General features: G+C 32.5%; 2 protein-coding genes across 3 annotated transcripts; one reads left to right on the top strand and one right to left on the bottom strand.

Annotated features, from left to right (window-relative positions):
- Positions 1–32: 32 nt before the first annotated feature.
- LOC122530345 (ER membrane protein complex subunit 3) lies at positions 33–1518 on the bottom strand. Of its 2 annotated transcripts, XM_043657219.1 has the most exons (4): positions 1220–1518; positions 870–1126; positions 457–792; positions 33–377 (listed from the first exon to the last, which is right to left on the bottom strand). In XM_043657219.1, exons 1-4 carry the CDS (start codon positions 1366–1368, stop codon positions 367–369), a joined length of 753 nt encoding a protein of 250 aa, XP_043513154.1. In that variant the 5' UTR covers positions 1369–1518; the 3' UTR covers positions 33–366. The 2 variants fall into 2 exon arrangements, with proteins under 2 accessions (XP_043513154.1, XP_043513147.1); XM_043657212.1 differs by having other exon boundaries at positions 33–792; positions 1220–1517.
- Positions 1519–2247: 729 nt separating this feature from the next.
- On the top strand, positions 2248–12904 carry LOC122530338 (tyrosine-protein phosphatase 69D). Its single transcript, XM_043657199.1, has 10 exons — positions 2248–2607; positions 4800–5105; positions 5192–5779; positions 5847–6140; positions 6219–7226; positions 7303–7546; positions 7634–8645; positions 8745–9032; positions 9263–9691; positions 9775–12904. The coding sequence occupies exons 1-10, from the start codon at positions 2517–2519 to the stop codon at positions 9853–9855; spliced, it is 4341 nt and encodes a 1446-aa protein (XP_043513134.1). The 5' UTR covers positions 2248–2516; the 3' UTR covers positions 9856–12904.
- Positions 12905–14684: the final 1780 nt, after the last annotated feature.

Raw genomic sequence — 14684 nt, 5'->3', positions numbered from 1 at the left:
GGACAGACATATATGTATACATATAAAACAAATATTTATTATAATAAATTTTATTGTACACACTATTCAATAATTTATAAATATTTGTACCTTAAAAATATAAAGTAGGTGAGAATATATTGCTATAATTATAAGTTTGAACAACTTTTTGTACACATGAAATTAAAAATATGACAAACTATCAAAAAACTATAATACACATATTCTATTGTAAAATATTTTGAAGAATATCATAAATAATATAATAAATAATACATTATTTAGTGTGATAATTCGAACTATTAATTTATTTAACAACTTCTTGGAACTTCAATCATCTTTCCAAAATGGCACATGCTATATCTATAGATGTAGATGTAATATTTATTATTTGCTACCTATAAGATACAAAATATTATTAAAATTACAAAGTAATAAAATTTATCATTGTTCATATTCACGTATATTGATTTTCACTTATTTCTGATCTTTGAGATCCTATAAGATCTGCTTCAACTCCCTGCAGTGCCCAATTATGTTCATATATTTCCAATGCTTCCCATTCAGATTTGAAAGCAGCTTTTGGATCTGGTGGCATAGACATTGCAGCACCAGACACTTGATCTTGTAGAAGTCTGGAGGTATCAGCAGCATTGCTTTCTCCAAGAACAAGTGTATAAATGGAACGTAATCCAAATACATTAAGGAAATACCAAGATGCAGATGAAACCCATGCAGCATCAAGTGTAGCTAATTCTATACCACGTTGCAACATTGGTTTGAAACGTAATGTCAAAGGAAATGGTACTTTAGCTAAAATAAAATTATTAATAGTAATTTAAAAACGAAACATAATGTAGAGTCCACATGATATAATCCTTCGAACTTACTGGTAACAAAGCCAGAAAACATCCAGTTAATCCAACCACCTATCAGTACCATTGGTAAAACATTAGTTACATTTCCCTTTAACATATCTGTCATCATATTAGGATCTGTCATCGGATTTTGCGATACAGGAGCACGCTTTTGCGTTTTAAAATATCCCGTTTCTTCATTGTTAAAAAAATGTCTTCTACTAATAAATGCCATTTTTGGAATATATTGACCATTTTCTCTAAGCAGTCTAGAACGTATCATCACTTGACTAGAAAGCATCAAGATATAAAGTTGTAAAATATTTCCATAGGTTAAAAATACACAATTTGTAAATATACAATTTTTAAATCCACGCAATCACCTGTCTTGTACTTGGTGAAGCTCAACCTTTTTCTGCGAGGCAAGTAATATCGAAACATAATGCCGAATAATGCCTACAAGGAACGTAATCACAACGATAGGTAAAAACACCCATCCTCTAATGTTTGGATCTAAAATCAACTCGGCCATACTACTTGTCACTGTACCGAAATTTACACGAATCAAAGAAGAAAGATACGAAAATTAAGGAGATTAAAGAACATTTTACAAAGGTGAGACTATGTCTATGCTAATGCCAGTTAGACATAGCAGGAGCCCCCTAGAGGACACGATATAGAAATAATGATTCATACTTCACCGATAATAAAGTATATTTATTTAATTTATTTTTTGCAGTATATAAAACAAATTGAATTCAATAAATTTACTTTAAGATTACATGTACAGTAATGAACAAAACTGAACATGCACATGCAATTTTATTGAGTATTTGCATGTAGAAAAACAAATTATATAGCATTTTATAAGATGTTTTAGCTTTCCCAAAAAAATTTTATTATCACCAATATTCTGGAAGATATAAACTGTTTTCCTGGAGTCAGTTTTACACCGCAATTAATTTAAACAGAAAATTATCAATATTTCCAGTCTTTCTCTCCTCTGTACATTATACACATCAGAATTAAACTTTTAAATACCAGAATATATCACTTTCACGTACATATAAATATTTGAAACACTTAATGTAAAAAAATGCTAATTAATTATTCGTACACTCGCGTTTATATGTGTATATGTATCTTACTAACATTGCAAAATTTTAACTTTTGAATAATGTGCAGGAAACTTAATCCTTGCTTTTGCGATTAATAATCCAGAATTACGTTTCAGTGGTGGCCACTGTGAAAGAAAAGTAGAACAACAAATAATGGACACGTACATTTTCCCGCTTTCGGATGAATCAACTGCGTTATCGGCGTGCTAGTTCAGAACGGTAGAAAAAAGTTCCAACGGAGGGCAGTGTTGTGTTTGGCGGCGTAGCGTTCGTCGTGACACCTACGTTACAGACTCAATATAATGTGATTCAGTTTCGCTAGCGCTATTACGGGGTGAGATTTGCAAAGTGTGCCTGAGCATATCTCTCTCGGAAAGAAGTGCGTCGCACGTAAGTGCGAAGCGTGATATGAAATAGTGAATTGAATCGTGAATTCAAATGGACAGGCGATATTAGCTGCGCGTCATGGGATTGTGAAAGGAGTCGAGAACGTAGCAAGAAGGTGGCAGGAAGTGGGAAAAGGGCCAGGGATACAACGCTCACGCCCGGTTGTCACGACGCCATGTTTCCCCGAAGTGGTCTACCGATGTCGAGTATCTCTTTAATGGTACTCTGCTTTCTCGTAGTTATTGTTGCCGGCCTTGACGAATCCGGTGAGTATATGGAAATTTATTTTGCAAACTGGCGCGTGATCGATTCCGACACGACGACCGGTTCTTCCGCTATTCTTGTCAGCCGTCGACGGAGCGGATACAATGAACATTTATAAGCAATGTACTTGGCGGATGCACGATGCATCGCTGTCATCACCATCCTCACGATTGTTGTGTCCTGCAACGAACAATTCTTAATATCTCTACCTGGAATAAGTATCATGGCAACGATTTTAATTGTCCACGATAAATGGAGAGTTGGCTGTACAGGCGTGCATAAAATTGCATACCGTCATGCACGATTGATTAATAACATAAAAAGATATCGAGTGTCTTGATCGTTACAATTATTTATCGTTCAGTACACCCTTGGCTCTCTGTTTGTTATGCGATTCGTGTTGCATGCTGAAAGATTCAATTTTCATGTTATACTGTGATTACCCAAAAAAATTCTCTGAAATTAATTCACTACATACATATGTATATCCCGAAACTTAAAATTTAACGTGTTTGAATTTTTGTGTTAGAAAATATTAATTTATCAATGAAAGTATATCATTTATTTACACTCTCTTTTATCTAAACTCCATTTTTTCTAAATTATAATTAAGAAACGTAAGATATTTATTTATAACCGGACAAAATGTTTGTATCGCAATTGAAATTTGTTTACAGTCTAATTAGCGTACCTTGTCGCTCGATCGATTCCAATTTCATTTAACCATCTTGTACGTTCTATACATACCATTGGAGTAAATAAAAATATATCAATAACGCGGAACTCAAGTCAATAATAAAAAGTAAATATAATCATTAATACTGGAATTATCAGAATAAATAAAACGACCAATTTTTTAGATTAACTTTATAAATTCGTTACTGTCCATTTTCTCGGATTTGAATAATTCTTTGTAAAATATTTAATACAAATTTTATGTTTTTATATTTTTTATATTTTGATTTATGCATTTTAATAGTTAATAATATTAATTGTAAAATAATCTCATAATTTGCATATTTAAATAATAAAAAAGTATTAATTATTTCAGCAAACTGTTAATTGTTTCATCGTGTTAAAATATGCTTTACGCAAAATTATTTCCTAATTCTCGATCTATTTCGAATCGATATATTAAATATCTAAATAATCTGTGAGTTTATGTAAAGGAAAAACATCCGCCTTTACTTCATATATTTGTTTTATCGAGTACAAAATTAAATTGCATTTTTCGCAGAAAATAACTTCATAGGAATCGAAAAAAAGATCTATATCAAAAACCGCATAAAATATTGTTTTGCATATGATCGCCAGAATAATTATCTATTAAGAATTACAATTAAGAAAATTTTATTTCATTTTTTATTTTTTAAATAATATTGTTTCTTAATTTAACGATTATATTTTGTTGCATAATCTAGTCGCATAATATCACATATAATTTAAAGATATTCAACGTGAAAAAGCATCACTGCCTATTGAGTCACTAGTGCCATCGCGATAATAACTGTTGAACTCATTAAACGAAGAATTTACTCGATACATATGTACATACACTTGTACATAAGAAAAAATAAAAACACAGTAATATGATATTATTTAAAAATCATGTTGTTTTCGGATTATAAAAACGTAGTTTACATAATTATAGTTATTATTACATGATTTGTAAAATAAAATAATTATAATCGTCTATCAAACAATTCTCTGCAGAATATGAATGAAGAAATTGTGGTCAATTAATAATTTATTCTTGTTTCCTTAAAATTTTATATTTAAATTTTCTATTTTTATTATTTAACCTTAAGGCTTGTAAAACATTGTAACAAAGTTTTACTTAAATGTACTTAAAATATCTTTGGCAATTTGAGTTGTTAAGACAAAACTTGGCCAATTTATATGATTCCGCTGTTATGATTTTAATGAATTAACAAGCCAAGTACTTGGTACGTTCATATACTATTTGGCTAGAAGTTTTTTTTAATCAGACACAATGGCAAATAATATGAGCAAATAATAATATGGCAAATAATATGAGCAAATGATATTAGTCAGCTTGTCGATAATTTACTTTTGTTTATTATTGTTATGCTTAGACTGTCAAAAATATCGTGTTTAATTATTTATAGGATATTACATTAATATATAAATTCACAATAGAAACATATTTATATTTTTACATGTTCTTGTGCAGCTGTTGAAAAAGTAGAAACCACTGAGTCAAAAAATGAGAATCCAGCAGTGTTAGAAATTACAGCATCCCAAGATTTGGAAGGTATTGAGGCTGGTAGTACACCATCGCTTATATGTAAACTCAATGTACCCGGTCAAATATGGTGGACCAGCAATGGAAAAAATCTCACCACTATTAAAGATTTTGACTCTGGAGGACGTTTGGATATTAAACAGGCTAGTAGAAATGATACAGGAGATTATACATGTATGGCACAAACTGCAGATGAAGAATTGTTAAAGAAGGATGTTCATATTAGAGTTATTGGTAAATGTTAATTATCAATTAACTATAACTTACGAGACCTGTGTTTGTGTGTTCATATTTTTAATTACAAATTATTTGTATTTTAGAGCCAGGTAGAATAGCAACTGGGGAAGACATTAGGGCAAAAGTAATGGAATCAGCTAACTTGACATGTCTCATGCATGGTTATCCATTATCTCAATTTACTTGGTTAAAAGGGAATGATTCAGAAAGTACTGACCATTGGAAGGATTTTACCACAGTCACGCAAATAAATGAAACTCTCACTGTACTGACTTTAGAATTTGCAAGTTTAACACGTAAAGATAATGGAACGTATATTTGCAAAGCACGCGACTATAGCGGCGAAATTAGTGATTATAGACATCTCTTCGTGATTGATGTACCAAAAGTGAGCATTGATTTTATGAAAGCCGTTGGTGCCGGAAGTATATTTTTGAACTGGACTGTGAATGACGGCAACGAGCCGATTAAAAAATATTTTATTCAACATATGAAAAACGGAACTAACCAATATCAATATTACTCCGAACAAATTGGAGGCGGTAATTCGAGTTATGTTTTGAAAGGCTTTGAAAGTGGTACAGCGTATCAAATTGGAATTAGTGCTACAAATACCGTAGGTACATCACATGTACGATTTGATCCACGTTGGATTACTACACTTGAAAAAGGTATTAAGATAAAGTATAATTTTTACATCTCTTCTTCCGGAATCACTAAGTAATGGATATTTTGCAGATCCTATATTTGTGCCAAAAGTTTCTGTTAACGGAGTCACTGAAAATTCTATTACAATAGGATGGACAGTGCCGCCATTGGATTTGAAAGAACACGTTCATTATTATAATTTAATGGTTACACATGGAGATCAGAAAAGAGAAGCGGTATACCCAGCGCAGCCATTTACTGTGTACGCGTTTGTTGATCTCGATCCTGCTACAACGTACAAGTTTAAAATTGCCGCATGTAGCGAATACACAAAGGAATGTGGAAACTGGAGCACTGAAGTGAATGGTACTACTTTAGACGGTGGTAAGATCATCGAATTCACAAACTCAGTATTTTCTATACTTTAGAAATTAAAAGTTAACTGTCTAATTTTAATTCTAGTGGCTAGCCCTCCTCAAAATTTAACCGTTAATTGTCGATTCGATAATATAAGTAGCTCCAGTTTCATCTCTATTACATGGATTCATCCAGAAAAGCCTAATGGCATTATTACTCGTTATAATATACAATTAACCGGTACTGCTAGATTTAAAAATGGTGTGGGCCGTTTAGATATTGATAATTGGGGACCACAGAATTGGAGTGTTAAAAAAAATAGCACACATTTTAATCAGATACCAGCTAATACGAATTATACGGTGCGTGTGAACGGTGTAACTAGATCCCGTACACCAGGAAAGGACGCTATTGGTAATTGTACCACGCCAATTACCATACCAGACAGAGATAGCTTAAACATGCGTTCGTGGCGAAAAATCGAGAATCAGGGTAAACAGTTGTTTCAGTTGTATCTTCCGCGTATCACAGAACGAAATGGTCCTATATGTTGTTATCGAGTTTATTTAGTAAAACTAGCACCACAGAAAAGTGTCACTGATTTACCACCACCTGAGGAAATTAGTGTATATTCCTATCAATACGCTCATAATTCACCTTCTGGCGGTGCTTACGTTGCCGAAACATTCGATAGCGATCAATTGATATCAGACATTTTTCTTGGCGATGGCGAATCATTCAACAGTAGTAGCATGTGCAACAAATGTATTGGACTTCGGCCAAAAGTTACTCCACCAGTATTACATTTTGTTCCCGAAGTTTCAACAACTACTTCAGCATTTAATACAACATCTACCACTGTTACAACGTCAGTAACGTGGACTACAACTCCCGCTCCAACAACATCGGCTGCTACTACTCAGAAGATAGAAACAACTATTGCAACTTTAACAGACAATAATCATACAGAAACTATAGAAAGAAGGAAAAGAGAAAATATAGCTACTCAAAAAACAAAGAGTAATGATGGATCTTCTGAACTACCACTATTTGCTGTGCAAGATGGTTTCTTAGACGAAAATTCGAATTACACGGGTTTCGTCGAAGTTATTGGTATGTTTAATATATATGTATAAATTTATATATTCTACATTTAAAATATTTTGTGTAATAAATTTTTTTTTTATAGTATTTGGAAATCAAGATCAACTTTTACCAGCTTATAGTAACTATTTTAATCCTCTTTATGGAGGACTAGATCCCGTGGCTGTGGTGTCAGCGGAAGTAACCACGCTCAGCGTAATTCTGCAAATCTCCATTGCTCTTATACTAATCATTATTATTCTTCTCATTGCTCTTTGTGTATTGCACAGATACACAAAGCGTGCTCAACAAAGAGGGGAAGAAATTATAACTTTGAGGAACAGTTTCAGGTAAAGGAATATTCTATAATTATCGTCATAATGTACTTTCACAAAAAGAATGTATTTGGGGTTTAATAAATATTTTTATATTAATAGGCATTTATGTAGGAGTCTTAGGGGAAGACATCAACTGGTAGCCGCAAGTCCTCCAGATATGCCACCCATTCCTAAAAGTGAACTACTCCAGGCATATCTAGAACGACATCGAGATTCTGATTATGGCTTTCAACACGAATTCGAACTGCTACCGGACAGATTCACAGATCGTACAACAAGAGCTTCGGAGGCACGTGAAAATTTATACAAAAATCGTTATCCGGATATAAAGTGTTACGATCAAACTAGAGTGAGACTCGCACAGATGGATGGAATTTGTGGATCTGATTACATAAATGCGAACTTTGTGTTGGGATATAAAGAACGTAAGAAGTTCATATGCGCTCAAGGTCCAATGGAAAATACTGTTTGCGATTATTGGAGAATGATTTGGGAACAACACCTTGAGTTGATACTTATGTTGACGAATCTTGAAGAATACTCAAAAACGAAATGCGCAAAATACTGGCCAGATAAAGGTGAAACTAAAAATTTCGGCGACATTACCGTTGAACATGTTCGAGAAAGAGCTTACTCAGACTACGTTGTTCGTGAATTAAAAATGACACGATTAGGAGAACGAGATGCGCGCACCATTGTTCAGTATCATTTCTTAGTTTGGAAAGACTTTATGGCACCAGAACATCCTCACGCAATACTGAGGTTCATTAAAAGAGTGAACGAGGCATATTCATTGGAAAAGGGGCCGATATTGGTACATTGTAGTGCAGGTGTCGGACGAACAGGAACATTAGTCGCGTTAGATTCTTTGTTGCAACAACTTGCAGAAGAGGGTCAGGTTTCGATTTTCAATACAGTATGTGATTTAAGACATCAAAGAAACTTCTTAGTGCAATCGTTAAAACAGTATATTTTCATTTATCGCGCATTAATGGAAATGGCACAATACGGGGATACGGAAATTCCAGCATCTCAGCTTAAAACTACAATCGCAAGATTAAGACAAAGAGATAATGGTAAAGAAAAATGTAGAATGGAGGAGGAGTACGATGTGAGTAGGAAATTTTACCGAATTAATATTTATTTAATTCATTTATATAATAGAACTATATTGATTAATAAAAATCTATTTCGCTTTTATTACTTGCAGAAGATCAACTCTGTATTAGAAGATAGAAAATCATTTTCCGTTGGAGGAGGAGAAGAAAACAAAAGCAAGAATAGAAGCGAATTAATAATACCATACGACAGAAATCGAGTAATTCTTACACCTGTTCCGGGTAGAGAACATTCGACTTATATAAATGCATCATTTATCGAAGGCTATGACAATTCTGAATCGTTCGTTATCACTCAAGATCCACTAGACACTACAATTGCAGACTTCTGGCGCATGATTTCAGAACAATGTATTTCCACGATAGTTATGTTGTCCGATGTGAGTACCCCTTCTTTTTGTTTTCAATTCTAAGCTTTTGTAAAGTCTTAAAGATTCCAAATTCGTTGCGTAAATGTTATACGTAGTACGCAACTTACATTTTATGCATATACTGAAAGTACAGTCGGACGAAAGATATTACTGTGCCTCCGATTGTACATAAGTCTGTATATCAGATGTATCTCTTCTACAAAGTATTACAAAAATTGTAGTATAACAATTTATTTCAGTTAAATGAAGGTCCACGAAAATGTCCACGCTATTGGCCTGATGACGAAGCAACATATGACCATATAAGAGTTAGATATATACAAAGCGAGAGCTGTCCATATTACACGCGTCGTGAGTTCTGTGTTTCCAACACTAAAACCGACGAAAGTGTTGTTGTAACACAATATCAATATCATGGATGGCCAACAGTAGAGGGAGAAGTACCTGAAGTAACTCGTGGTCTCATTGAACTCGTAAACCAAACGCTTACAAATGATACAGAATCAAGTGGTTCGCTAGTTGTACACTGCAGTTACGGATCTGATAGGAGTTCTATGTTTGTCGCTCTTAGTATATTGGTTCAACAACTAAGAACTGAAAAACGCGTAGATATATTCACAACAACAAAGAAATTACGATCACAAAGACACGGCATGATTAGCACTTTTGTGCGTAATTTATATTTAACATTAAACAATTGCTTTCGATTATGAATAATATTTTATATTAATGCATAAATTAATATTTTTAGGCACAATACGAATTTCTGCATCGTGCCATCGTAAACTATTCAGATCTTCATAATTTGGCCGACGATGAACCAGCTTCTTAATACTACTGAACATTGGAACGTCTCGATAATGTTTGGTAAATGTGTGCGCAAAGACAATTCACATACAAAAAGTGTTTGAAAATGTATGAATGCTCAAAGAAACTGGGCGAACCAAAGAAATTATTAATATATTGGTGAAAGAAGTACATCATGAAGTTAGACTGAGATATACATGTGCATAAGTAACTATCGATCTTGGAGAGTTTGGAGAATTTTATGCACAGACTATCGAATTATGTTATTAAACATTTATTCGTACCACAAGAAATAAGTAGAAGACATTTTACATTAAAACAAACTCACAGGATTAAACTAAATACACACAATTGGTTTGATACGATTCATAAAATTCAATAAAATTAAGCAGTTGTTAATTAATCGTTGTACTAATCGTACAAGATGCAGTACAGTAAAGACGCTCGTGATATCACGCTCTTGACAACGTTGTGGACCTATCTCAATAATTTATTTTTATCGATGAAATCGGAAAAGAGAAACTCGGAATAGTGTATTAAACATTTTTGTGATTGGAAATGGAACATACGAGAAAAGCATTAACGCAACAAAGTAAGTGCGTTTTTTATTAACAAATACAACTATTTGGTGGACTAGTGAAAGAATTAAGCGTATTTATAAGACGTACGAATATCCTGAAAGGTGAACCATATAATTTATCAATCTCTGATAATTGATCGTGTTTTAATTGTGTAATACTTATAATATGTTCAAGCACAATATAATTTACATTTCAATGCAAATTATAATTCAAAATAAAGAATTTTTAAAAATATTTATACATTTGTATGTATAAATATTTTATATTTTTTATTCTTTTTCATACGCGATCAAATGTAGATGGTATAGCTTATATGGTTTAGAGCTGAATTAAGAACTGGGTTGTATTCTTCCAAACGTTTTTTGTTGGCATGCGTTGTTATTCTAGCAATGGCAAGGAAAGATCAAACACTAATATGATCTACCTTACAATTTACGAATTATTAATGATACTACGCACGCAATGTGTGTAAGTTTATTTGTAACATACGATATAAAGCGTGTGTATACCCGCTTGCGCTAATTTTTCTTCTAAAAGAAAGACTGATCTTTTTATTCAGTTCGAAATGCGCAAAGAACAGCACAGCATGTAAAACTGCCGTGAATTGTGAAAACACGGGGAGAAGAATCATTTTTTTACTTTTTCATATACGAGACGATTAGGGATATATCTGTATGTGTGGCATGTCCGCGAATGTGCTTTGTAAGTCACCGACGAAGTGTTACGCATAATTGGAGGGCTTACGCGGCACAATAGGAGTTAGGTTTTCACTTGAGAATATTAAAAGCATAGGTAGTTCTTGCGCATCGGATGAAAATTTATTAATTAAATTACTCGAATGAACTAAAAACAATGACGAAACCTACGAGGTTGCTCCCGACTTACTAATTGAAAAATAAAACCGTTGCAACGATATTACATTGAAATATGATAGAATTTTTGTATTAATGACAGGAACTACTTATAGCTGTTAGTGTTCTATCTCATAGTGAATAATACTGAAAATAAAAACAGGTCGATGAGATTACTATGAATAAAGGGAAAAAGAAATGGAACCTTTGAAGTAAGAAAATCATGAAATTACTATCTTCGCACGCTCGTTCTTTTCTAGTCAAGTTTTTAACTCCGGCACGTGCGCTGCTAAGCCATTCACTTATGGCAGGGGACAATCACATTAAATTATTGATTTATATCGCATCGATCAGCAAGATTTATTTTTCTTTCCTTTCTTTCGTGTCAGTTTCATTCCATTCACGTGCTTGCGTAATGCACGTCCCTATTCAATGTACATGTGTGTATAACCGACTCACTAACTGAGAATCAATTAGTTGCTAGTTCGCTGCGCTTCGATTATGTTGTAATTCATAGGAATCTGTAATTACAGTCGCTATTACCGCTACTGTTGCTTTATTGAATTAACAAACGGTGTGACGTATTTTTCTTTTTTTCCGTGACGGACTTATTGTGCAGAGTATTTACAAAGGAGCAAAGTGTCTATGAATTTCCACCATGTTTTATTTTTTACATAACGTAAATTATTAATGATACTTGTTTTTTTCCGATGAATATTGTATGTGGCCAATGTACTACAAATAATTTTATTAGACAACAATTCTGTCCTTTGTACATATTACTTTCATGTTTATTTATCAGTGATTGGTACTGATAAATAAACATGATAAATGGTGGCACTTTTTACACGTGTCTGAATATTACATTTTCATAAATTGCATTATAATTTCATGAGGATCTGATATTTTTGTTGACAATTCATACACAATTCATAATTTACATAGATTTTTATACAGTTTTTCTTTTGTATCTGTCACTACAAAAAGACAAACGGTGGAAATTCTTAAACATTTTGTATAGTAGTTGTAGTCTCGAGTGATTTTTAATTGAGAAATTATTCAATATAGAAAACATTTTTTTAAAAAGTCAAATCGACACGCACAATACGCATGTAAAGATATAATTTCACGGACTTTTGGTATTTTTTAATGTAAATTTTACGGACACAGCGCCTCACCTATAATGAATGTATATCTTTTAATTTGTATTACTTTACTATCAGTGAGAGAATAAGTAATGTTCATATATATATATATATATATATTATATATATTATATATATATTATATCACTTATTTATAGGATATTTATAAGATCTGCGATACATATAATAATTAATTGCGTTTTATTTTATTATTTAATAAGTTTTGCGCAGACTTAACAATTGTTTTTAACGTTTATCGCATAAAACCGAAACACATTTTACGTACACGCGAAAATGCGTAATTTAGGACAGTAATAGCGTAACCATAGTTAATATTTGATATGACATATAATTACAAAATTGGGTGACAATTTTGTAGTTAATTATACATACTGTTCTTATTACATATTTTCATCTCATGTGTAAAAAAGGAAAGCATCGACATTTTTACAGCCAGTGTATGAATTAGAAGCATTAAAAATATTGTTGTAAATTAATGTATACAATTTTTTATTTTTATCATAACAAAGACTCTGATACAGTCCAATGAGAGGAAGGAAATGTTTCGGCCGATTAGCAAATGTATTGCAATTCTTTAACTTCTTATTTTGTAAAGCACGCATGTTAAAAATGCATTTGTGCTGTTATTATAATACGGAGATACCTCAAATAATAAGTTCAAGTTATAATGGCAGAGCCTCAGTTTGCCATTTTCTCTCAAAAATATATCATGACAGTGAAGCGTATTATTATTAATTGCATGAGGCTGTGTATTGATACGTTAGTTCTTTATTTAAATCAAAATAGATGCGATTCGATTGGAATTAAATTGGTTATTGATCTGATATTAACTTTAATTCATTTCGAGGAATGGCCCTATGTAATTGGCTAGAAACATGTAACGCGAATAATGATACACCGTGCCCTATAAAAACGTATGCGTGACGTTTGTTGGTATGATTAGGTAGTACATGTATGAAAAAGAGGAGACGGCGGTCTTTTTTATAGATAATATGTAATTCACGTAGGATATATATTAAATACTCTCCTATGTCCAGAGAAAGGTGATCGACCAACAGTGTATGTCACCTTACACGTTAAAGATGCCATTTATGATAAATTCGCCCTAATATCCGAATGAAATATCTGTGTTAAGTAATAGTACTCGAATCAGCTAGCGTAGATCTTTGTAAATTGTGCTATTGCCATAGCAGTGAAGTATGATGTATTGTGAATATGATTGTGCTGCATTTGACAGATGACTTTGAAATAAATTCGTTTATCAGAAACACCTTGAAGGAGATATCTTCAATCCAATAGAAGAAAATTAGAAATTTTCTACATCTCGATTTTAAAATCTATACAGACGTCAATTGTAGCAGCACAAGCCTATTTCAATTGAAACAAAGGAAGAAAACTTGCAAAGCACAATAAAAAAAAAGAACTATTTTGCTTGAAAGTCAAAGTTTTCGAAACAAGAACTTTTTTACGATTTTGATACATGAAATAAAATTTGGAATGATACCAAGTAAGATAATTGTCAAGGGCATTTTCTTATTCTTCGTTTTTCATTGTGCTTTTATTCATTGCGTATTCGTTGTGTTTGACGATTCACAAAAGTACATTGAAGAAGCTTCTTAAATATATAACGTACGCAAAGTATTGCCTTAGCAACAGAAGATACATACATTGACATCGAATTTTGAGTTGAAACAGAACGACCATAAATTTCTCTCTCTCTCTCTCTCTCTCTCTCTCTCTCTCTCTCTCTCTCTCTCTCTCATTCTTTACATTTACTTAATACACGCACGAACAATGTGCTACATGTTTCATATACGTAAATCCAATGGCACCTACTAACGTTCCTGTGATATTCTATACGACTGATGAGTTTAAGATGTGATGAGTCACGATCCATTTTATACAACTGGCAATTAGTTTCTATAACACCAATCTTGTACTTTTACAACTTGTAACTTCGTAATTATCTTTTATCTAATTTTCTCGGTGAACTTCCGAAAACTTTTTACATTTGATACGGATATATACTTGAATTTTTTAAATGCTTTTTTGTCGATATGATATCCCCGTCATTTAAATGTTAAGAAGAAAGTAATCTAACAATTAAAATGTTACATGTTTTGTAATCTAGATGCCATAAAACAAGACGATCGATCGTAATTAGAACTTATTAACTTCTTTTTTTTTTTTTTTTTTTTTTTTTTCTCATCGCGGACTAACCAGTGTACGTAATTACATTAACGGATCGAATTTAGC

The sequence above is a fragment of the Frieseomelitta varia genome, unplaced genomic scaffold (assembly GCF_011392965.1).
Source record: "Frieseomelitta varia isolate USP_RPSP 00005682 unplaced genomic scaffold, Fvar_1.2 scaffold_135, whole genome shotgun sequence".
Taxonomy (NCBI): domain Eukaryota; kingdom Metazoa; phylum Arthropoda; class Insecta; order Hymenoptera; family Apidae; genus Frieseomelitta; species Frieseomelitta varia.
Note: the sequence above shows the minus strand (reverse complement) of the source record. Positions and strands in the feature narration are given on the sequence as shown.